The sequence below is a fragment of the Pinus tabuliformis genome, chromosome 5_1 (assembly GCF_031772625.1).
Source record: "Pinus tabuliformis cultivar Carrire ecotype Pingquan chromosome 5_1, CPIR1, whole genome shotgun sequence".
Taxonomy (NCBI): domain Eukaryota; kingdom Viridiplantae; phylum Streptophyta; class Pinopsida; order Pinales; family Pinaceae; genus Pinus; species Pinus tabuliformis.
In genome coordinates, this window is record NC_142305.1 from 336,695,940 (window position 1) to 336,723,298 (window position 27,359).

General features: G+C 34.8%; 1 protein-coding gene across 1 annotated transcript; it reads left to right on the forward strand.

Annotated features, from left to right (window-relative positions):
• The first annotated feature begins 14,604 nt into the window (after window positions 1–14,604).
• Window positions 14,605–24,484, forward strand: LOC149164773 (expansin-A2-like). Its single transcript, XM_089430980.1, has 4 exons — window positions 14,605–14,783; window positions 20,717–20,878; window positions 21,007–21,248; window positions 24,417–24,484. The coding sequence occupies exons 1-4, from the start codon at window positions 14,710–14,712 to the stop codon at window positions 24,482–24,484; spliced, it is 546 nt and encodes a 181-aa protein (XP_089287106.1). The 5' UTR covers window positions 14,605–14,709.
• Window positions 24,485–27,359: the final 2,875 nt, after the last annotated feature.

The following is a 27,359-nucleotide window of genomic DNA, read 5'->3' on the forward strand; positions in this document are numbered from 1 at the left end:
CTACATTCTCACACTCTTTCATACAAAGTGTTTCAAAATCTCTTCTCAACCTTTGCAGTTTTGTTGTCTTCACTTTTTCCATGCCTTGGTAGGTTTTCTCGAGGGTGTCCCATGCTTGCTTGGACTTCGTTGCTACTGCAACCCTTGGGAAAACACTTTCATGAATCGCTTGAAAAATGTAGAAGATGGATTTTTCATCCTTCTTCCTGTTGTCCCTCAACAGATCCATTTATGCTTGAGACAAGGCAATGTATGCTTCTACGTCTACTGGTTCTTGAAAACCATTCTCCACCAAGTCCCAAATGTCTTGAGAAGAAAATAGGGCCTTCATTGTAATATTCTAATAGTCATAACTTTTGTCATTAGATTAGTGAAGCTTATGCTTGCTGTTGCCATTTCGGAGTGAGAAAAAAAAAACCTTTCTACCTGCTTGTAAATATTCTAAAAAAATCAATATGTCCTCAAAACAAATTTTAATTGCTAGTAAAAGCACTTGTTTTTACACCAACAATGTTTAACTCGCTATGATACCATATTAGAAGATCAGAAAAAATTTCGTAGGGTCAGAGGAGAAGAGTCTGGCTCAGAATTCAGTTGCGGCAAGGTAAGTCTTATGTTGCAGCAATTATATCGCAACTACACAGAGGCTTAAATAATACACAAGACACGGGAAATAAGTCATGGAAAAACATAGTAGAAACAAAAAGGTTGCGGTAACTTTACTCATGAAGCTTTAGAACCACATCGCAACACAACATACTTTGTATTGTATTTCAAAACATCGGAAAACACATTCGCGTAATAAATGGAGTCTGTTGGGGTTGCAGGTAAATGTCTTTGAAATTGGTTTCCATGCACCCACCAATATTTCCTCCACAATTTTCTCCTCACTCCCTCACATACTTTCAACCTCTCTCGGTCTCTCTAATATGCAAATGAATTTTACATTCACATTTATCTCAACATACAAATTTGACATTAATACATGACAGAGAAAATATTTAAAACACAACATGGTCAATTTTACATAATAAATGGGTTTCTCAACTTGTGTTATGGAGTGTGGGCCCAAAATTCATTAAATGTGCTAAACTCACTCTGTCCTGTTTTGCAGAATGGTCAGCGTTGTACCTCTGTTCTAACTTCAATCCTCCCACACTTATGTTCTGACTTGTTCTGAGTTCAATCCTTTCGCGTGTAAACAAAATTGCATACAAGGTGAAACAAAATTGCATACGTGCAATAGTTAACAGTCAAGCATGGTGTTTGTCAGTGTTTTTAAGAAGGTGGTTGGGATTATTATTTCCAACATCCCCATTTTATATAATGTGGGCACTAATAGCCCATGAGATGCAACAATATCACTCGCTTTCAAATGATCTCCGATGATATTAAAGGTTGTACTCTTAAAAAGTATTAAATTTTTTGTTAAAAAGTATTAAATTTATGGGACCTTTTTTGTTGGTTTGATTTAGCGATAATTTGAATGTTGAATCACATGGTTTACGTAATACCATTTAACAGGACCAATGCACTAATTTATTTATTGGAGATTTAAATTTATATAATTTCAAAATTTATTTTAGATTTTAAAGTAAAATTGTTATTTCATTTTTTAATACTATCATCATTATCAAATTAAATAAAGAAAAATTAATTAAGAAAATTGTTGTATGTTTTTTAATAATATTTTTTTTTTTAGTTATTATGTCTATTATGATGAGATATCTTATCTCTCATCAATAAGTATACATGACCATTTTTAGTTTGTAAAGGTAGAAAACAAGAGTAATAAAATTCAGGATGGCTACTAACTTATTTCAAAAATCATCATAATTCAGGATGGCTACTAACTTATTTCAAAAATCATCATAACTTTCTATTAAAGTTGAACTAACTAAACCATATAAAATTGCAACTTTTTTATCATAAATATTATTACAAATTTACATATAAAATCGTAGCTTTTTTATCATAAATATTACAAGTTAGTCCTAACACTACAAAATGTTTGAAATATATACATAGAAAAACAAATCATTTTCAAAACACTTTCTATTTTAACATATGAATCTAAAATTTTGATTTTATGTTACCGATTGTAATTAATACGAAGAGTTAATATAAATCATTTTCAAAACACTAATTCTATTTTAACATATGAATCTAAAATTTTGATTTTATGTTACCAAGTGTAATTAATATGAAAAACTTAAAAATTGAAAAACTATTTTTCAACCAAAAAATTAACCAACAAAAAGGTTTTGATAGTAGTAAAATATATATGTTGATAATAGTAAAGTATCAAGTATTATTAAATTTTACATTAGTTAATTTGATTGATGTTACCTGCTCCAAATTCCTTTCGTAATAGAGGAACAAATTGATAAAAAAAAAAAATGTAATTTTCAAATCATTCATAAAAAAACACGGATTTTGAATTCATACCATATGTCAATAAGATTATGCAGTAAGGGATAAAGCCATTTGGTTATAATATGAAATGCCAAATAAGGTCGCTCTTAATATATTTTATAATATATGAAATGCCAAAGAGCACAGACGGGAGTAACATAACACGACAAAAGGCATTCGGTTATAATATGAAATGCCAAATAAGGTCACTCAATCATTTGTTAATATATTTTATAATATATGAAATGCCAAGGAGCATAGACAGGAGTCAAATAACATAACACGACAACATTAGCCATTCTCAAAACCAAAGGTTAATTGGTGAATTTAATAAATTATTCAAATCTATAGCAATGATTCAAAATGGTTTAATGCTTTGGTAACCTTACAATAATTTTATAGGACTGAACTTTGTAGTTGTCACAATCGCAAATATTTATGGGTTTGGTTGAGTACATTTGAACCATTAACTAATATGTGATTGAGAAGTTACTATAGAGAATGAAATAGACATTTCAAAAGTCCAAAAAACATTCCAAATAAAATTTGTATTTAAAGATTGTGGCCCCCTCATAAACATTAACATCCTTTTTACAACCTCTATTGGGCTTTGAATCATTAGAATTTTGTCTTTAAAATTATATATATTAAGTATGAAAAAACACTCTTTATTAAAAAAAAAAAATATAACCACTATAAAAAGGTAATTTATAACCGAACATTCAATACTCCCTATTCTATAACATTGTTACGAGATCATATCATAAATTTTCATATGAATTAATATATATATATATAACCTCATATTACATTTCTATTTTTTTTTATCCCATATTAAATTTATTTCATGTCGGACAATGTTTCCTAGCTGATTGCAAGTAGTTACTACTCATTCGTATACCTTGCAAGTAGTTACGGTGAGCAATTTTGACAATTTTATAATTCCCTCTCTTACGGGCGCCAATTTCTTCATCTAACCATCTCACACGAAAAGTTCTTTCACTTAGTACTCACCTTACATTCGTCCTTATCACTCCGCCTTTACACTTCCACGTAGAAAGTTGACGTCTCCAATTCTGTACGCTTCATACGTCCAGGTTCATCAAAACGCCTGTTTAACCTCTTATAAATTCTGTCCACGTGAAAACTGCAAAATTTGCACCCATAGTTTTGCCACGTAGCCATTTTATACTAAGAGTTCAAAATTTACCCACAACTAAAGAAGGTCTTCACTGGTAACATGTGTGGCCAGCACTAAATAATTGCAAGGGCAAGTGTGATATCTGTTATTAATTTTAATCCGTTAGAAATGTGAATGGAATGTAAGTAATATTTTGAACAATATAAGAAGGCGATATTTTTCTTGGAAATTTTGCCTAGTACTCTATTTCACCGGATTCAAGTCATCTATCCATGTCACGTGGCCCACGTTCTCGTGCGTAAATGCCATACGGACTTCGTCTCCGACCGCTTGGACACATCATTCAGCGTTGAGGACCGTTGATACAGTTGACATCCATGTTTTTCATTTGCAAATGCTTGCTTCGCTCCGCACTTGATTGAAAAAATAAGAAATCTATGTACATCCATGCTTTTCATTTGCAAATTCTTGCTTCGCTCCGCACTTGATTGAAAAAATAAGAAATCTATGTACATCCATGTTTTTCATTTGCAAATTCATGTTTTCCATTCATGCAACTTACAACACCTCAACACAGTATCACATGCAGTAATCTCATAGCTTTCATGACTTGAACAATCCTTAGCTAACTCAATTTAGACGCATGTAGCTTACATAGAATCCCACACAACAGTATTTCTTAGTGTAACATTCTTGATAGTCTGATGCTCGTTCACATTGCAACATCTCCAACATTCTTGTATTGACAACAACTTCAATGCAACAGTACACACATTTTTCAATAGACAATAATTGACATAATATACGACTCTTTATTTTTTGATCTCGTTGTCAATTAAGAGGGTATCGTAGATTTGGAGACCTTGAGTGTTCAAAAATCCAACCCGAATTCGAAGTGATACAACATGACCCACTGTTCACACAAGTTTGTACACAGATTGGCTACAATAGACAACAATTTCAACATGGTTCATTATAATGTTGCATAGATCCATGTGCAATCACACTAACTTCCATCTCCACTTCCTCACAAAACAACAAGACCATTTCACATACACACCACACACCTCTCAATCAATTCTCTAATTTTTTTTACCTCCCGCTCTAATACCAAGAAAAAATATTAAAGGCAATAAATGGAAATGATGATGCAGCTCATAGGTGAGATAATAGTCACACTAAGTGCTTTCCCACACTCTCACATCACTCGATCAACGTCCTCTTACTTTTATAAGTGACACAAAACAATTTTTGGGTCTGTGTATTTCAAACTTTGATGGCTCTTGAATTTTGTGAGCCTAAGTGCTCACCTCTGGAATCCTATGGGTTATGGGCCCATGGAACTGTATTCTATACAACAATGGAGCTCCTAAACCTTACTTCCACTCATATCAGGCTTGCTTGTAAACTCATGTTGAGAACGGGATCCCCCAAGGACAATTTTGGGGTTAAAAGACTATGTTTTGGGTCAAATTTTGTGATGTGGCTCAACCTGGCAGGAAGAGTGACACTGATTAAAGCACTTCTCTCGACCTTACCTATATATTAGTATGCAATCATTATGGCTCTGGGAAGCGCCCACAAGCAAATGGAACTGATAATTAGAAGCTTCCTCTGGCAAGGAGGAGAACAAGATAATAAAAAATTTAGCCTTGTTAAATGGGAGCAAGTTACTCTTCCCTATGAAAAAGGAGGCATACCAATATGATTGCCAGGACTAAGGAACATTTCCCTGGGGACAAAAATTATCTGGAGAATGATAAATGGGAACGGCCACTAGTGGGAAAAAGTACTAACAATGAAATACTTGAATGGTCATAGAATAAAGATGCTCACTAATACTATTCCAGACAGGCCATGCACCCAAATCTGGAAATTAGTTAAAAGGATAATTCCACTTATTAGAGATCAAATATCAACAAATCCAGGGAATGGAAAAACAATTTCTATCTGGGAGAAGAGAATAATGGGAAAAAACCCCTTAAACTAGCAACAAAATTTAAGGGGCCTTCAGAGTTGGATGGAAGAGCAAAGTTTCAACACACTTTATTCTATTTCGGATTAGGATCAGAATAACTGTGTTAGATGGAAAAAGAAGGCCACTCCATCAAGACTTAAAAGTCAATGGGAAATTTTAAAATTCCATTTGGCTGGGGCTGCGCCCATCAACATAGAAGAGCAGGATGACTTTGTTTGGGACCAAAATGGAGGGGATTACACAGTGAAATTGGGGTACAACCTCCTCCAAAATCTTCACAATCAAAATGACTAGAGTCTTTGGAAGGCAGCAACTTGGAATTCAAAGACTCTGCCCAAAATTAAATTCTTCACCTGGACCCTTCTCAAAGGTAAAATTATTACCTCTAAAAATAAAAATAAAAAGGAATACAAGGGCCCTCAAAATGTGTCATGTGTTAAAAGGAGGAAGAAACTATCCAACACTTATTCGTTAACTATATGGTGGCGAGAGAGTGCTGGAAACAGGCAACAAGTCCTTTGGAAATAAACATAAATCCGACAATCCAGTTGACAATTCTTCATAAAAACTGGGATAAAAGCTACCCATATACAAAGAAAAAAAGGCAAAAATAAAAGGATATGGAAATGTCTTTCCTCAATCCTATTTTGGGAAATTTGGTTAGCTCGAAACCAATGCATTTTCAAAGAACAAAAGCCAAATCTAGGCAAGATCTTAGGAAAATCTTGGAGCCAAGTTGCAGAGATAATCAGTACAAATGGAATCTCAAAAATGGATCAGAATAATTTACAACAAGAAGAGAAAGACTGGTACATTAAATCAATGTTATAAAACAAAGCAAAAGCAGTAGTTACAGCAAATAATAAAGAATCCCACACAAACAAGAATTGGAAATTAAGATTGGAGGACAAAGAATTTGCAGAATGGATAAAAGAACAGAAGAAACACATTCTCTTTTTTGATGAAGCTGCAAAAAATAACCCAGGCAAAGCAGGGGCAGGAGGAGTTATAATAGATCCGAATGGACAAAAAATAATAACCTATGAATGGGGACTGGGAGAAATGACAAACAACAGGGCTGAAGCATACAACCTTCTCCTAGGCACAAGGATTTTAAACAAAAATGCATTCAAAAACCCTATAATAATAGGGGATTGTGCTATCATAATAGCCTCTCTATATGCCAATAGGGACTTTAAAAGCATAGCCATCAATAAAATCTATATAAGGATCAGAGCAAGTTTTGAAAGTCTGGGAAATATAACCTTAAAGCACGTCCTGAGAAACCAAAATAAGGATGTGGATAGCCATGCCAACAAAGAAATTGACAGACCAGTTGGCATAGTCAAAGAGAACAATGAAGTTTATGGAGAAAGTATCCCTTGACCCCCTCTCCCTGGATAAAGAACGAGAATGTATACCATGATCCACATGTATCAGTGTAGGCTCCTAGGTAAGATTTGAGCACATTTGATGATGGTGATCCTCTTGAGGTGTCATTTTCCACACTAGTAGATGTAGATCTTGGATTGAATATTAAGGAGGATGAGGTGTGAGAGGATGGAGGAGAGAGTAGTGGAAAGGGTGTTGATTTTGATGATTTTAACATGGAATAGGACTAGTGATAATGATGATCTATGAGATTATCCCATATATGGTTCTAGTATATATTATCCTATTTTGTACTTATCATTAGCATTCCTACCTATAGTGTTTGTGACACTATATACATACACACATATATTATGATTACATATATATTAGATATTCTAATTTATTATGTGTTTGATAATCATTAGTGTAGTAACTACTTGTATCAACATTTTATAGACGTTGTGCTTTATTAAAATATTGTACATGTCTCTCTACCTTTCATTTTTGTATTTGAAATTTGAAATTTGATATATATAAAGTGTTAAAAGTGTATTTTTTTGGGTCAATGTATCCACTATTGGATACTCATGTCCATGTTTCCTCCATGTCCTATGTCATATTGTCACGTGAGTTACAATTCCATATTGTCACATGACTTACAATTCCAGAAAGAATATGATCCCTTTATGAATCATACCATTCCCCTTGAACCATGCCCTTTACAGAGACACATGGGAAGATAACCTAGAATCCAGAATTCATACTTTCTCTTGGAAATTCGAGATGAAGAATCTTGCTATAAGATAACAAATTCCTTCCTTGTTTCAAAATACAATAGGATTCCTTCCATGTTCCAAAATTTGATAGGAGAGTCATCCTACTTCTACAAGAACATAAGTACAATTTTTTCATGTTCGCCATTTTCTTATACTTTTAAAATTTTAATTTCTAATTATTTCTTCTTCTACTACCTCTTGGTTTTCTCATAGTCTCACCATGTTTTTTTTCCTCCTTAAAATATCATCTTGTCAACAATGCTTATGAACTAATAATTTATTTCGAACTATCTTTTGATATTTATTTCAGTGATTGTTGACAAATAACTTCATATATCATTATATGCTCCAATTAGTGCTACCACTTATGTCAAGAACACAATTACCATACAAAGTATGTAAAAAGAAAAGGAAGACAATGCATTCCTAAACATCCTTCACCTCATCTTTAATGACCTTGAATTAATTTAAAAGTGTTTTGCAGTATTTGGGTGATTGGTCACCCTGTCACCATCCTTCATCTTTATGGAATATGATTTCTATCCCAGGAGTAACTAGGGTGGTAATATGAGGTACTGAATATTAGCCCCCCTATTTATAAAATAAAGCTTAATTGTTTCATTGTTCCCCATCACCTTCACCATGAATTCAAACAATCTAAGACTTAACAAGAAAAGGACCTTATCCCTTGCCTTGTTTCAATCATTCCACTTAACAATATTATGCTTCTTTCCATTATAATAAAATCCTTGCTCTCTCTCTCTCCCTCTCTCAGGCACACACACATACACACACATAATAAAGAAATAATACACACACAATAAAGAAATAATCCATTTTGAATTTGCAAATGTTTAAGTTGTTTCCATTAAATTTATTGATCACTAACTTTATAAATTCCATTTTCTACTACAAAAATAACCATAATTTCCATTGAAACTAAATTAATTACAAGATAGAAAGTTATATCTCCTTGGTTATGGATAATACTACAAATTTATCAAAAAAAAAGCAACAAGCTCTAAATACATGCATGATGAAAACATCTTCAAAACCTCATTTTACTTTAACATAAAGGTATAGGATATATATATATATATATATATATATAATATATAAAACTTATAAGAAATCTAATCAACTATACTGATAATGATGCAATGACAATTATTAACTAATGTGGAGAGCCCAATAATGTGAGAAAATATTTTTCAACAAAAATATTAACAAGCAAAGAGATACTCATATTCATAAAAGTTCCAATATCGTATTAAATTTCAATTAGAACAATTTAGCTTATCATAGATGTGCCAAGATTTTCTTTTTATCTCAATAGAGTTAAGATAGTTTTACATTTTGGTATATGTGTTATAGTTTTGTAGTTTTTGAATTTCCAACTCAAATGAATTTCCAATCCACATTTGAGTTGGGTTTTCTTTAGCCATTGACATGGTTTTATTATTTTTTATTGGATGACATTCTAAATACAATAGGAAATGGGATTTGTAATGATGAATTAAAGAATCTAAATAACTTTTGTATGGAAAGTTGTTGTACTCATATAGTGTTATATGAGCTATCATTATTTTGATTTCTATGGTTATGTTTTTCAATTTTATTGATTAATAATATTTGGTGAATTTCACTATATTGTTATGCCCATTATAACATCTTTTTTATTCTATTTTATTTTTTTCTTCATTCTTTTCTCTAAATAAAAATATATTTTTCTACAAAAATTGAATGAATTATCGGTAAATTTTGTAAACCCTATAAGTTAGATATTTTTGAAACTATTAAATCAAGAAAATTTACAATTTCAATCAAGTTAGATCGAAGACTTTTGTGATCCATAATTAAGAGAGATAGCCTTTTGGATTAATCACATCGCAAGGATTGGGGTGACGTTTCGAACCAACTAATGTGGTTCATCCTCAGGTCAAGGTGAGAAATCGATTGATCTGAGAAAATAAATAGCAGGGATGCATCATTGCACAGTGTTAGCCATTCATAGCTAGTCATTAGTGAAATAGTGAAATAATATTATTTGGTTAGAAACTAGCCGTTATGTAAAAATAAATTACTTATTATCGAACGAATCGCAAATTTATTAATTAAATAATAATATAAGCAAACAGTGACCTAGTCAATTAACTAATCAATATAATAAGTGATTATAATAATATTAGGTAAAAGTTTGTTTTTTGTTGGTAGAAATATAATATATTTACCAAATTAAATAACTCAAATCTTATAAATTCATATAATAATGTCATATGACTATTATAAATTTATCTAATAATAATAGTTTAAAAATAATTAATTTTAGAATTTTATATGATAATATGTTACTAAAGAACTAACATATTTGCTAAGTTAAATAACTAAAATGCGATAAACTATTATAAGTTTATATGGTAGTAGTTTGAGAATAGTTAATTATAGAGTCTTATATAATAATATAATACTAATATTATGAATCTATATAAAAATTTAAATGAAATTAATAATCAATAATATAATTATTTATTTATATCAATTTTAATTTTTTTTTTAGATAACTATATATTAACAAACATTCAAAAAGGACTATAAGGGGGGAAAGCCATTAAATAAAACGATGAAGATAACAAAAGCCAAGAAGGATAAGGGGGAGGAGAGGGAGGCAAGGTTAAGAGGCGAGAGCCGGAATCCAGCTTTTACTTAGCTTCCAGCCATCATCCCTATTCAGGTTATTGGTATGCCTCTCAATCTCAGTCGCTTCCCTGAGTTTCCTGTGGTGGAAATGACCAATTTTAGTAATGACTTTAGACTCTTCAATGCAGACATGGTACTTAGATTTCTCAACATGTTCTGTAAAGGCTGACGTGCGGGAGCAAGAATTCTCTGGCTCCATTAGGATCTAGAAAACCAGATCTCAGTGACACTATGGAATGTGATTGACAGTATTTTGGCAGCGAAGGCCCTCCGATTGGAAGAATCGTCCAAGAAAAATCGTTTCATTAAATTCTAAAGGCTATTGAATTATGGGAAACGCTCCTTCGATTTCGTCTTTAGCTCAGATCCGCTTCAATCTGCTAGTGCAGTAAACAATGAACAAGTCTCTGCATTGAGGAATTGGGTTTTCACGTAAATTTCTTCAAAACCCGATTCTGCATCTTCCCCCTCCCCCAGGGTGTTCTCTCAAAATTGTTGGACGGTCTCCTTCTACTTCCCCTCTTCAGGTTTATGTTTCTGGTGCACTTGCTGAGTCCTCTTCACAAGTTGTCAAGTTGCTTCCTACCACTGACCCATCCTCCAGATCTCCTGCAGATTCATTTTTGGACTTGGTTTCAGCACCCGCTAGGTCCTCTATGATGGTTGTTGACATATCTCCTTCCAGATCTCCCAGGGATCCATTCATGGACTCGGTTTCGGCACCTGCTCGGTCCTCTCTACTAGTTGTTGACATTTCTCTCTCATCTCCATCGACGATACCACCCTCTGCAGCATTGTTGATGAACCTATTGAGTTCGTTGTCCCCTCGGTCTAACCTCTCCCATTCCGTTCCCTCCCTTGATGCTAACCCCTCGTCTTCGCTCATACCTCCACCTTCCTCAATCACTGTCCAGTCCTCTGACTATGTTGAGAGGTTCAGGTCCGCTCTTGGCAACATCCCTCCCCCTCTCTGCGTAGATACATGCTATTCAGTGACTTCTTCCACCACGGAATCCTCCTTCCCCCCTCCCTCCAGCTCGCCCCTGGCACTGGCTATCGATCTACCTCTCTCGTCCTCCACAAATTCAAACTTAGCAGATTGCTCCTCCACCGTCTCTTCCTTAATCATGTTGTCTTCCTCTCGGCCCTTTCATTTTAATAGACATAACATAAATAAACACAATATCTACTCTAATATCTCCGGTAAAAACAAGAATATTTCTAAGAACCTCGTTCATAATAACAATTTACTTTTTAGATTTGATAGTAATAATACTAATTACTTTAATCACAATAAGGATATTAATAACTCTTATCGTAGTAATAACTATAATAATAATATTTATGACTATAATAATAATAGATGTAATAATAATTACAATAATAATAGTTATAACAACACCAGCTATGATGATGATGATGATGATAATAATAATAGGGGTTTCAAGAATGTTATTAATCTATCAAGCAAGAATTTCTATCCCTCTGTCTTTAGTCTTCTCAACAAAGGTCTCGTATTACCGATAAAGACACGACCAAATTAGTTGGCCTTTGCCTTACCTCCACTTTTTTTAGCTTTCAGGGTGAATTCTATGAACAAAATTGTGGTGTTGCGATGGGCTCCCTCCTCTCCCCTATTGTCACAAGCTTGTTCATGGAATATTTTGAAACGAGGACCCTTGCTTTGGCCAAATACCATCCTAAAAAATGGAAGAGGTTCGTTGATGACACTTGTATCGTCTGGCCTCATGGTCAAGAGAAACTAGATTTGTTTCTTAAGCACCTTAATTCCTAATCAGACTCCATCACGTTCACCATGGAAGTGGATGAGAATGGTCGCCTTCCCTTTCTTGACATCCTGCTTTCTAGGAAGGACGATGGGTCCATCTGTTACCAAGTTTTTCGAAAGAAGACTCACACGGAACAGTACCTCCATGCCGATTCTCAGCACTTCCCTGCTCAGAAATTTGGGGTTCTCAGCACTCTCATTACCCGTGCCCTAAGAATCTCCAATGATGAGCATCTTGATCAGGAGAAATCTCATGCTCTTGAGGTTTTTTAAAATAACGGGTACAACCGATCCCATAGCCTCAAGGCTTTTCACAGAGCTAGCAAGGAACCGAAGGTTAAATATGCCCTCTCTGATCCTATCTCTAAGGTTCATCTCCCATATATCCAAGAGACCACTAATAGGATTGCCCATATTCTTAGGAAAACTAATGTTTCTTCGTCCTTCAAGCCTCTCAATACCATTAAAAATTCTCTTAGGTCAGTCAAGGACCCTATTGACCCAATGAGCTCAAAAGGGGTCTACCTTGTTCCTTGCTCATGTGGTATCCCCTACATTGGAGAAACTTGGAGATATATTAAGCAGAGGATCAGTGAACATTCAGTTGTCCTCAGACACAATTGCTCCCACATGTCAGCCCTTGTAAAACATGCTGAGAAATCTAAGCACCATGTCTGCATTGAAGAGTCTAAATTTATTGCTAAAATTGGTCATTTCCACCACAAGAAACTCAGGGAAGCGATTGAGATTGAGAGGCATACCAATAACCTGAATAGGGATGATGGCTGGAAGCTAAGTAAAAGCTGGATTCCAGCTCTCGCCTCTTAACTCTGCCTCCCTCTCCTCCCCCTTATTTTTCTTAGCTTTTGTTATCTTCCTCGTTTTATTTAATGACTTTCCCCCTTATAGTCCTTTTTGAATGTTTGTTAATATATAGTTATCTAAAAAAATAATAATAATTTTTTTTTTCATATAAATAAATAATTATATTATTGATTATTAATTTCATTTAAATTTTTATATAGATTCATAATATTAGTATTATATTATTATATGATTTTCTATAATTAACTATTCTCAAACTACTATCATATAAACTTATAATAGTTTATCAGATTTTAGTTATTTAACTTAGCAAATATGTTAGTTCTTTAGTAACATATTATTATATAAAATTCTAAAATTAATTATTTTCAAACTATTAATGACATTATTATATGAATTTATAAAATTTGAGTTATTTAATTTGGTAAATATATTATATTTCTACCAACAAAAAACAAACTTTTACTTAATATTATTATAATCACTTATTATAATGACTAGTTAATTGACTAGGTCAGCCTTGCTTATATTATTATTTTATTATTTAATTAATAAATTTTCGCATAATAAGTAATTTATTTTTACATAACCGCTAACACTGTGCAATGACCTAAACTAACACTTTTTCAAAATTGAATCATACTTTTATGAACTACTATAACAGTAATACACATAAAAACAAAACACATCTTTACTACAATGGTTACATTAATACACATAAAAATTAAACACAAACTTCATCACAACTATTAAATAAACATAAATTTCATCACAATTATTAAATTAATAATTTTATTGATACATCCCCACAATCCTCCATAATCCTAATCCTCCTCCAACAGACAACTATACCTGCTGCTCCCATATGTTCATTGCTCGTCTATTCTATACAGCCATTACGATGGCATTAATTAATACATCCGCTCACAGTCCACCATTATCCTAGTACTCCTAAAACATACCACTACTCGCTGCTACCTATGTTTGTTGCTCGTTAATACTATACATCCATTAACAATCGGATATTTTAGTTAGGTTTTTCATCCCCTGCTCTACATTTATTCAAAATTTTGATCGTTGCAAAATTCGTCCTCTCACGAGCACCAATTCATTTATCTATCTATGTTGGAGCAAATTTCACATCATATAGTTACTTTATGTCCTCATCAAAAAACATTCTTCCGCTTAGTACTCTCGCTTTATATTTCGACTTAGATGGGCTCTTTATCACCCCTGCTTTATCACACGCTGAAATGACGTTTGAAACAATATACATTTCAGTAACGATCGTCAAAATGTTCGATTATACCTCTAATCATTTATTTTCCTTTAAAACTAGAATATTTGCGGGCACAGTTTTGTCATGTAACAGGGATAGTTTGGTCAAGCAGCCATTTTGTACTCGGTGAACATAATTTACCCAACGCTAGACCATCGACAAGTTACACTCGTAGCCCACACTATATCGACCTTAACTATGTTGACGGGTCCCTAAATTGAAAAGAAATGGTAGGAATGGCTTTAGTCTGATGTTTGTTTATGAATTTTAATCCATTAGAATTGAATTAGATGCAACTAATTTCTTGACCAATAAAAAAGGAATGGCGGTGCGTGCGGATACGGCAACCTATATAGCCAACGCGATGGAACAAATGCTGCAGCTCCGAGCACGGCGCTTCTCAACAATGGAGCTGCCTATGGAGCCTGCTACAAAATGAAATGCAACCACCACTACGACCCTCAGTGGTGTCTACCAAGCACTGTGACAGTTACTGCGACTAACCTCTTGTTGGGTATTTTTGAATGGGAAATACCAAAAACCAGACATTCTAACACCACAGAGCCAATGCTCTGTTTCCACTGTTCCAGGACCTTTGTGCACGGGGAAGCTCTTAAAAACAAATCTACTCATAACAGAGTATTACACAGCCATAAAAATATTTCTATTGATTAAAATACAAAGCCTGATACAAACTTCATCCTCTTTCACTCAGAGGGATTTTCAAAAAAAACTTACATTCAGCAAAAACTCTGTTTTCACCTGAGAAATTACTGTGCTGGGTTTACTGCAGTAAAACCCCTTTTACATTTACTGGTGTAAAAACCTTCTTTTACATGCTGCTGTAAAAAAACAAAATTTACACATGCTTACCCAAGAAAATTATATGCCTCTCCTGCTTGCGGTGTTTTACTTTTCTTCACTTCTAGTTAATAGAAAAACACATTTACAGATGTGCTCCCACCTTTTCTTTTCTTCATGCACTGCTGTGCAAAACCACACATGGTTTTTCGCTTTTACTGCACCTTCGTTTTACAATGCTCCACACAAAAAATTTCAACCCACGAGCTCTTTTCATTTGGCTCGCTCTATACTCTTTCGCTGCTGCACTTTACATATCTCCCATGTGTAACAAAAACAATACAGAGCACATTTTGTTTACTGCTCCGTCGTTTCTTTTACAATAGTCAACACTACTACAACAAGCACGTTTTCACATGGCTCATATATGTAAAAACTTAATACAAAACATACATAAAAAACGTGGCCCATACTAATATTAAAGGCCCACCTAAACTACGTACACATAAAAAAAATATAAAAAGTATGTGCCCATAATCATTTAAGACGGGCCTCCACCAACCTTCGTAAATGCATTAAAGGCCTCAGTGTTTCCTCCACGGCGGTCAACGAAAAGACAAACATTATACAATTTGATTTTGGGAAGCCATCGGGTCCGCGCTTCATCGCATCGCAACTTTACTCATGTCAAAGACCCCGACCCTATGACATTGCCGATAGCGATGTGCTGATGCGATATCGGCGATCGCTCATCGGCGATGTTTCATATTGCTGCCACTGCCTGCCTCCGATGCTCCAACCCACCGATATGCCGACTTGCCGATATGTCGATATCATCTGGACGGTTTTATGGTTTCGTTCGGTGGTTTTTGGATGCAGCGTGCTGACTGAGTCGGCTGCCATCGCTGTCCCTGTCCGCCTGCAGTTGGAATTACCATTCCAACACTCCCCTTTAATTTCAACTGCTGGGCATTCAATCTTACCCAAGCACTTCCTCACATGGAGGGATTCACTAACTGCTTCTGATGCAGTTCATAAACAAACAATGTTGTCTTCCTCTTAATAGAGGGATTAACTGAAACTGTGCTTAAGAGCACCTTCCTCATGACAGAGGGATTCACCATAACAATGTGCTGAAGAGCACCTTCCTCTTGACAGAGGGATTCACCTGTGACTACGCTGAAAAGCATCATCCTCTTGATAGAGGGATTCACACGACACTGTGCTGAAAAGCACCTTCCTCTTTAATAGAGGGATTACAAACAGACACTGCTTTACATGCAGTTCCAAAACAAACAATCGTTGCACTGTTGTGTGTGCAAACTCATTACAATGTTCTCTTATGCTGATGCATATTCTCTGCTGCACTGTTGTGCCATCTTCTTTACTGCGTCTACCTCCACACTGCTGTGTCTACACTTGCTGTTGTGTTGCTGCACTTCACTTACATTTCTTTGCAAACTCTGCATTGTTGTGCATTCTTCAAAGACAAAATACTCTGTCTTTTCTGGAACAATTACTCTGTCCCACCTTACAAATTTACACTGCTGTGTGTAAACATTTCTTACACTCACTGCTGTTGCATATATTGCATTTCAATTCAATGAACAACAAATTCATTACATTTACCTTTACTGCTGTAAGGAAAATTTCTTTTGCATGTGCTGCTGTCCATTACATCTCATTCCTTCAACAAAACTTTAATGTTGTTGCATCTTTCTTGTTTGCATCGCTGTGTGCTTCTCCTTCTTGCCATCATGCTGCTGTCCATAACTTCCTGCTGCTGCATTTTTTTCATATTCACTGCTGTCCATACCCATAACCATAGACTGTCATCCCTGGGTTTTTATTTGCTGCTGCGTTGCCTCTGCAATTTGCACTGTCGCTGCCTTTTTGTTTCATCATACTGCTGTGTGCCCATACTCTTGGCACTTCATTCTCCACAAAAAAATAACACAGGCTGCTGCCTTTTCTCATGCACCCTTGCTTCACACAATCTTAGTCTTCATTTTTTTTACACAATACACTACTGTGCAATTCCTTTGGCTTTCTGCTGCCACACACATTCTCATTCATCCCATGTGCATTAAAAATATACGCTACCCCTGTTTTTCTTTAGGCATTTCTTTGCATGCTGCATTGCATATGAAGAAAAACATTACATTTTTTTTACTGCTGTGTATTGTACTCACTCTGCTGTGAGTATGTTCTCTCACATTACATAGAAGGAAACTACCTTCCATTGCCATGCAAAAATTCAAAACTGCTGTTCATTCTAATCCATGTGCTCCAAAAAAAAATTTCCAAACTGCTGTTTTGTATTTTGTCTTCCCACTGTTGTGAGGGTTTCCATGCTTTGCATTTTTCTCTTATCTCTCTGCTGCTCTTTACATTTCAGCGCTGCCATCTTTTCTTCTTTATGCATTTTTGTGCATATTGCATAAACACAAAGCAAAAACATTGCTGATTTCATCACTGCTGCATATTACTTTTTAGAGGGATTAACAAAGATTTCATTTGCAACTGCTGCGCTGCAATACATCCTCCATCAACAAATGACTGTTAATATAATTCAGCAAACAAAAAATTACAAGCTCCCCTTTAATGTGTGCTTGTCTTCTTTTAGCAGACTCTTCTCAAAACAAATTTAGATCCACTGGGGAGTTCAAGGGGTTTTCAGATTGCCTTTCCTTCCTTCTCCATACTTGTGTAACTTTCTTCTTTTGCATGGGTCTAGCTTGTGTAAGAGCCGATGTCAAGTTACAATCTCGTGCCATATGCCCAATGTTATGACACTTGAAACATTCAACATTGTTCATGAATAACATTTCATGATTTCTTCTAAAATTGTTTCTTGGAGGTTGTCTGACACCATAACATCTATCTCTATGAAATGTTCTACAATCTTTTGCCATATGACCAAAGTTTGAGCAAGCATAACAATAACAATAAAATGAACTTTGGTACCTGGGAGATGGAGGTTTCCTTGATGTACTTCTGAAGCCTTGCTGCCTTGAGATCCTTTGATGATCACCATTGCCTCTTGCCTTCTTGACATCAGCTACATTTCTTCTTGGAGCTGATTTTCTACTTGGAGCAAGATTTCTTCTATTGCTGCCTTCATTTTTCTCCTTGCCTTTTGAGGAATAGGAGCATCACCATCTCTTTCTGGCTTCTTCACATCTCCTTTGCTTAAAGCATCCTCATCCTTGTTGAAGGTTCCGCTACATACCCAAGTCTGATTTATCAGATGGAGATCTGTGATAGCTGAGCATGTCATCCAAAGCTTGAGAGCTCTTCATGATCTTGTTCATCCTTCAATCTTCTTCCTGAGGAGGACAATCTCTTCTTCAACTTTTCACATACATTATTTTTCTTTGCTAGTTGTCCCTCAGTTTCTTCCTTGCTACGAGTAGCTTCAGCTGCTACTATTTTGAAGGAGATAATATCTATTTCATTTTGGAGATTTCTGCTTGACTGCCCTTTTTTTTTTTTTCTCAGCTCCTTGTGCTGCTTCTGGCTTCTTGTAGTTCAGACTTAAGGGAGGAGACCTCTTCCTTGTACTGCCCAATCTCTTCTACAAGCTTGTTCACTCTCTTGTGCCTTTGTTCAAGTTGACTTGTCAAGACATCTTCCTGCTTCTTTGCTTCATTCAGCTGATTTGTCATGGATATGACTTCTTCATGATGTTTCCTCTTGCATTGATCAAGCTCCTTCTTAAGCTTGGCGAGCTCTTCATCCCTTTCTTTTACTTGAAGCTTGATGAGGTCAAGCTTCTCATCCTTAGCTTCTATGATGGGTTCAGAATTTTCTTCTTGACTCATTGTCATGGCCAGTGCTCCCTTTGCATGAAGGTCATGCAGTTTGTCCCATATATCCTTTGCTGATGTATATTTTCCTAGAGTCCTCTTTATAGAATCAGGTAGTCCATCCAAGATTAGTTTTGCTGCTTGTGCATTATACTCCTTGGATTCTCTATCCTTCTTGCTATCATCAATCACTGATTCCCAAATCTCAATCCCTTGAGACTGTAAGATAGCCCTCATTTTTATTTCCCACATATCAAAATTTCCATTAAACTTTGAAGCCTCAACTAGAATGCTTTCAAATAGATCGTCTTCTATTTTAATAGAAGCGGGAGACACAACCTTAGGAGATTTGGACACTTTCTTCTTTGACCTTGCCATTCTTAACTATGTTTCTAAATCCTTGACTGTGTTTTTAAAATGACTCACTGTTTTTTCAATAGCAACACAGAAAAAAAACTTTGAGGAATACCTGGGTTCTTTTGCCTGAGACTTTACACTGCTGGAGAAGCTTTACTACTGCTGCAACAAGAGTCTTTCCTTCAGCTTCCTTGACACTTCAAAGAGCCTGAACCAACTCTGTCACCATCAAAGAGCCTGGACTAGCTCTGATACCACTGTTGGGTATTTTTTGAATGGGAAATACCAAAAACCAGACATTCTAACACCACAGAGCCAATGCTCTGTTTCCACTGTTTTAGGACCTTTGTGCACGGGGAAGCTTTTAAAAACAAATCTACTCATAACAGAGTATTACACAGCCATAAAAATATTTCTATTGATTAAAATACAAAGCCTGATACAAACTTCATCCTCTTTCACTCAGAGGGATTTTCAAAAAAAACTTAATTCATCAAAAACTTGTTTTCACCTGAGAAATTATGTGCTGGGTTTACTGCAGTAAAACCCCTTTTACATTTACTGGTGTAAAAAACCTTCTTTTACATGCTGCTGTAAAAAAACAAAATTTACACATGCTTACCCAAGAAAATTATATGCCTCTCCTGCTTGCGGTGTTTTACTTTTCTTCACTTCTAGTTAATAGAAAAACACATTTACAGATGTGCTCCCACCTTTTCTTTTCTTCATGCACTGCTGTGCAAAACCACACATGGTTTTTTCACTTTTACTGCACCTTCGTTTTACAATGCTCCACACAAAAAATTTCAACCCACGAGCTCTTTTCATTTGGCTCGCTCTATACTCTTTCGCTGCTGCACTTTACATATCTCCCATGTGTAACAAAAACAATACAGAGCACATTTTGTTTACTGCTCCGTCGTTTCTTTTACAATAGTCAACACTACTACAACAAGCACGTTTTCACATGGCTCATATATGTAAAAACTTAATACAAAACATACATAAAAAACGTGGCCCATACTAATATTAAAGGCCCACCTAAACTACGTACACATAAAAAAATATAAAACGTATGTGCCCATAATCATTTAAGACGGGCCTCCACCAACCTTCGTAAATGCATTAAAGGCCTCAGCGTTTCCTCCACGGCGGTCAACGAAAAGACAAACATTATACAATTTGATTTTGGGAAGCCATCGGGTCCGCACTTCATCGCATCGCAACTTTACTCATGTCAAAGACCCCGACCCTATGACATTGCCGATAGCGATGTGCTGATGCGATATCGGCGATCGCTCATCGGCGATGTTTCATATTGTTGCCACTGCCTGCCTCCGATGCTCCAACCCGCCGATATGCCGACTTGCCGATATGCCGATATCATCTGGATGGTTTTATGGTTTCGTTCGGTGGTTTTTGGATGCAGCGTGCTGACTGAGTCGGCTGCCATCGCTGTCCCTGTCCGCCTGCAGTTGGAATTACCATTCCAACACCTCTGCCCCCCCTAACAATGCTCTTCCTAACGACAATGGAGGATGGTGCAATCCACCTCTCCAACACTTCGACACGGCTCAACCTGCTTTTCAACAGATCGCCATATACAGAAGTGGCATTATTCCAATCATATTCAGAAGGTGATTAATTGCTACCCTAATTAGTCTGATAACACTATAATCCTATTCTTCAACCTGAAGTTTTATTTCCAACTGGACTTTAATTAGGATGAAATCCTTAGCTGCAAGGTTAATATATATGCGTGCAGGGTGCCATGCGTGAGGAAGGGAGGAGTTCGATTCACGATCAATGGGCACTCCTACTTCAATTTGGTGCTCATTACCAATGTAGGAGGTGCAGGGGATGTGGAGGCCGTTTCCATCAAAGGCTCCAACACTAGTTGGAAAGCAATGTCCCGAAACTGGGGACAGAATTGGCAGAGCAACTCCTATTTAAATGGGCAGAGTCTGTCCTTCCAGGCAGAGTTGGAATTTGACGGGCATTTTGCCCGTCAGAGGTCATTTTGCCCGTAAAATACGTTGAAGTTTTTTAAATGAACGTCCAGCATGACGTGCTTGTAAGGCTGCAGAACTTATTTTTGATGTCCAGGTTCTTTCTGAAAACGTTATAATATTTTATTTAACGAACTGACATTTTTCCACTTCAACCTGGAACAGACACTCTAATAAGTCCATAATGATCTTATGGACCAGTAGACTTTAATTTCGAATCTTGGTCTGCAGATTTCAAAATCTTGGAATTCAAACCAAGTGCTACTAAGACACTAAAGCTTTCCTTATCCGATGTGACTTGCATTGTAATTTTATCTTCATAAATATAAGTATAGGAACTCCTAGTTATTCTAGTCTTGCGGTTATAACCATAAAATTTGTGGAGTTGTATAATGCGTATAGCCAGAGGACTCTTAGTATGGAAGACAACTCTGTGCGTTTTGGCATAAGCCCATGGCAACTTCCCGATCTTCGAATAGATTATAAGTCTCGACGCTGAAGAAAAAATAAAGATATGATTGTTTCTATACTTTGAGTAGGATTTGCTTTTGATCTTCAGTCAAGGTGATAATCTAACATTTGAAATTGAAGCTCAGTTTTTATGATAAATAAACTCTTCCAACATTTTGAAGAGTAAACACCACTGTGATAAATTTCTATTTAAATCAATTCGTTTACATTTTATGTAATTTAAACAACACTCCTTTTGTAATGTATTTTACTTAATATTTATTAAAAGAATTAATTTTTTATTAATTTAATATTGGAAAAAGGGTTTTTTTTTATATTAATTTTATAAAAATATTAGTTTTGGTTTTTTAATTAATAGATATATTTATTATTATTTTGTTTTGTTTACAGTGAATATAGAAAATTTAAATTTAAAAAAACGTTTATTATATAAAATTTAAATTTTGAAAAGTGTTTTATATATATATAAACAATTATTAATTTTTTTTTTGGATTGGTATTAAGTATGGTATGTTTTAAAGAAGTTGTAGTTTTGTATGGTTTAAATTAAGTTTTTTTTAATGTATAAATTTGGGTTATTAATCTATTTCCTTACATTCCATGAAATCAAACTCTTAGCCAAACAAAAGTAATTTTAAGACATACTTTAGAACTATAAAAGGAAATTGTCAACAATTCCAATTTATAAACACAATTCTTTTATAAAATTTGTAAGAAATGTGTATATATTTAACTATTATTGTCGTTTATGTTTTACTCTATCTATCACCAGCCACGGGTGTTACTTAAACACATACTTGTAATACTTTAAGTGGCTTAAGCATTCAAATAAACCAAAATCTAATTTGTTAATTGTACAATTTGACCATCAAAATGAAATGAATCTAAAACATTACTCGAAACTATTTATTAACTTATTAAAATTAATAAATGTAGAATCGTTGTTGAAGAACTCAATTGTAAACATGAAAATAATGTAGATATCTTGCCTTGGAGACCATTTTTGATAAAACCATCTAGAAACTACCTTTCTTTGGCTCTTTTATGTTTTAGGAATTATTACAAATAGAAACTATAGACTTACAGATAACAATTTTGCATATTTTTTTTCCTAGGCTTCACATTCTTAGTCTTTCTCTATTTTCTTTTTGTGACATTAATATTGCAAGCTTTCAATTTTCCATGGGTAAATCTATTTAGGCCCCTTATCACCTTTGATTGATTTATTTTCTTGTTGATGGTGCATGTGAGTGGACCATGCCAACTGAAGAGAGCTCCCGAGTGAATTCTGATATGCACACACATAGAAAGAAAAACATATTTGTATTAAAGTAGGAATTAAGATACTTACAACTTCCACAAAAGCACCTATAGCCTAAGGAAAAACAACCATGGAAAATGGATATGAGACCATTCAACAAAGGTTATTACCTAGTTTCCTTAAATATATATCTACAAAACTAAGTGATCAATAAGCATCTAGTCTACAGAGACTCTATATCAAATAATGGCATTCATATATATATATCTGCTCACAAAACAACAAATTTGGCTTGGTTTGAAATGTCTTGTTCATGATGAGATCTCATCAAATTCTCAATCTAGCATGATTGAATTCTCATAGGCATCACCTAGAAGGGACAAGGGGTAGAAAACATATCTATTTCATACTCCTTAGAAGGAATGTCATTCAATAACTCACAATTCGTTCATTTGATCAGGAGAAGTTGGATTAGAATCCATGTCCAAATAGTTTCCTTGAAAACCAATGAATACACATATATCTCTTATGAAAACAACATTAAAATTTCCACTTGAATGAGACAAACAACCAATCCATGAGTCTGTTAGTGCATATCGAATCTACTTAGCTGAAAGAAAAAAAAACCTCTTCCTTGTCATAATAAATTTTGACCACCATCTTTCTTGTTGCCACTTTCTCTCCCTAAGTGTATTGGTCATCCACCTTTATTGGATTATTTGGGCCAGAGGCCTGACATAGTGTCACTGACTCACCACTCACTTATGAAAGTTACCATATGTCACAATGTCATCTGTGGAATAGTTGAAGTGTCACTCCGACTACAATCTACACCATATATCGAGACTCTCAACATATCACTTAAAAGTTGTGAAAGATATGGCTCATGAAGAACAACATCTACTGCCACTTATGAAATATTAAAACACTTTAATAAATTGCACTTTACTCACTACAAACTCTCTATGGTGGACACCCACATTGATTCCATGTGATTATGATCGTGGGGAGGATACAGAGGATAGTCCATCTTATAGTTTTACTTTGTTTGTCACCTTATACGTCCCATAAGATATCCTTAGTAATATCTCATATATACAAATTTTGTGGCATGTATGAGTAAGGGACACTTGATTTCAGAATTATGGAGATTTTATTGTGAGTGTTCCATACAATTTCCAAACAAAATTGAGAATTCAATAAGTTGTTTCTGTGTTATGGTCAATTTTATTTTTTATTATGATAGATATGTGTGTTTAATGAAACCTTTATTAGTGAAGGGTTAATTTATTATCAAAACATCACCCTTGAAGGGTAAAATTTTAAACATAATGTTTCTTGAAGGGCAACATAAAGACCTAAAACCTCAAAAAAAAATTGTATGACGGGTAAAGAAGAATCCAAATTCTAACCCTGCTTCCAGGTCACCACTAGCCACTTCCTATAATATTGCTCCTGCAAATTGGCAATTTGGCCAGACGTTCGAAGGACTGCAATTTTAAGCCATTCTAATATGTATCAAGGCTAACTTGTGTAAGAGTAACGCTGAAGCGAAGAAGCGGAGGTGATCCGACAATATCACCCGCTTTTAAGTGGTTATTACTCCGAGAGTACTTCAGGAGGCTAGTATTCATAATGTTGAATAGGATACGCAAATTAGCCCCCGATTCTGATTGTTGCTGTAGCATAGAATTGATGTATGCATCGCGTATAGAGCTGTACTCCCAACTTGGGGTGGCGATATTTTGTATTAGTACCATATTTCTCCTCAATTGCATAATTGGGAGCCTCGATAGCTTAATTTTAATCGCTTATGGTAGTTGGCAGAGATTCTTATGACTTTTACAATGGCGTAATCTGAAATTGGTTCTGGTAGCCATCTTCTTTCGGCTTGATAAATTGAAGTAACCAGAGTTACGTCAGGACATAAATTCGCAACGATTTAAGCATGTTCCGTTGATGGATGTATGGAGTAAAGTAGTATGTGTGTATTTTTTTAAATGTTTTGAATAGATGAAATTTACCATTATGAGATTATAACTGTTTCAACTGAATCTAAACTAAACTTCCACCGAATATGACACAGAAAACGGGGAACTTAGATTTCGCATTGATATTTAAGATGAGCTAAGTTTATAAATTACATTTTATTTTTTATTTTTTTCATAATACTTACAAATATAGTATATAAATTATTAATTTAGACACATCTAGATCACAATTACAATTCATAGGAAACAACAACATATAGACTAATTTTTCTTTATTCATAATAACAACTACACATGACATGGAAGCATTACGTGGAACATTCTGCCTTAAGGTTTACATGTAACATGCATTACAATTCATAGGAAACAACAACATCTAGATTGATTGTTCTTTATTCATAATAACAACTACACATGACATAGAAGCATTGCATGGAACATTCTCCCTTAATGTTTACATGTAATATACATTACAACAATAAATGATTCTTTGTCACATTTCTCCGATACAGTCATCAATAGCTCTCATATCCATTTTGAAATCTCACTCTCTTTTCTTCACCACACTTTTGAGCTTCCCACATAAATGCTTCAAACCATCCTTGTTAGTCTCGATACTAAAACAGGTTAGTCTTGATACTAAAGCTTCTTATGGAATTGCCACCATCTATTGACTATATGGTCTTCTGTTATAGATTACATTCTGGGTACAAAAGACATTGACAATTTTACAACTTGAACTTCTATAAAATAAATTATACTTCTCCAAAAAAACAAATCACACCCACTTGACCTTATTAAAAACTACTTATAACTAATAAAGATCACATTAATTTATTCAATAATTAGTGTGTTATTTACGGATACCAATATTCTTTGACCTAACCTATCCTATCCATTTGTCAATTTTCATATACAATGTTCACACTCATATTTTGATTACCATTCCATCTAGTTCATCCCATTAAGCTATTTAAAGTGAAGCCTTCATAAATATACTTTATTATTGCATGTGTTACACAACCATGATCTTCTGCACATGAAGAGGACTTTACCACTTTCCATCAAACAGAAGCACTTCCCACTTGCCAATCGGAACATAAAATTGGCCAATCTTATAAATAGATCAGATCTGCATCCTCTGGCCATGGTGTAAGGCAGAAGCTACGCCACACAGATTCTTTAGCACTATATGATACACGTGTCGGAATTGCAGACTGTGGTTTAGAGTTATTGGTGATGGCACACATGTGTCAAGATACCCGAACGAGGACAAGAATAGGCTTTCCACAGATCACACCGATTTTTTCGGGACATACGCTTCGTGGATGGATTGCAGCGTTGAAGTCACCCATGGCAGTGATGGTGATGATGCTTCACATTCTCAAGGCAGCTAGGAGGTGTTTGCGCATATCAAACCATGCCTGGCAGCTTGGATCTCTTTCAGATCTAATCAAACTGTCTGTATTATAAGCTTCAACTACAACGAATGAGATTTGTTGCATTGTTGTTTGTATTGTTGGGGAATATGAAACGAAATGGAAAGCATCATCCCAAATTCCACCACCGTGCGATGAAACATGGAGACATTTCAACCGTTCTCATTTACTCACCCCTTCAATGCTTTTCGGCTTCGAAACGCTTCTGCTGGTGATTATCATATATTCAAGATTAAGGGTTTGCCAGATCGCGATTGAACCTGAAGCACTGAATTGAATGGTCCGTAAAATTTCTGAGCAACACACTTACAGATTTCAACAGGGAAACAAATCTACTCACCAAGGAACAAAAAATTTACTAACACAACCACTAGATAATACATTTTATTAAACTAATCTATATACAAAGAAGTATTATAGCTAAATTTGTATGATCTCAATGTTTCTAGTGAGAGAATCAAGTCTGAACCAGCTTTAATCTTATATTAAAAATAAAATTAAAAAACCATGTCACACACAAATTACGCTTCAATCTCTTTATTGATTATAATAATTATAAATATAGGATATAAATCACTAACTTCAACACATCTAAATCAATACTACACCTTATACATAAAATCAACTAACATCTAAAATAACTCCTTGTAATTCAACTGCACATGACTGCGAACACCCAACATCCCTCTAAGCATTCGGGATTTCAAAATTTCAAAAATAAAGTTTTTAAATTTATTAATAAATATGAGATGGGGATCGGTATTTAATCAAAATTAATATTATTCATTGACTTTTAAAAGATGGATATGAATATATTGACACCTGGTCTTTAAACTTATTATTTTCTCTTTTATAATATTTTAAATTTAAAATCTAAACATTTAAATGATTTGATTTCAGCGTCATAACTAGGTCACTGCTTCCTATAACCAGATTTTGCCGATGTG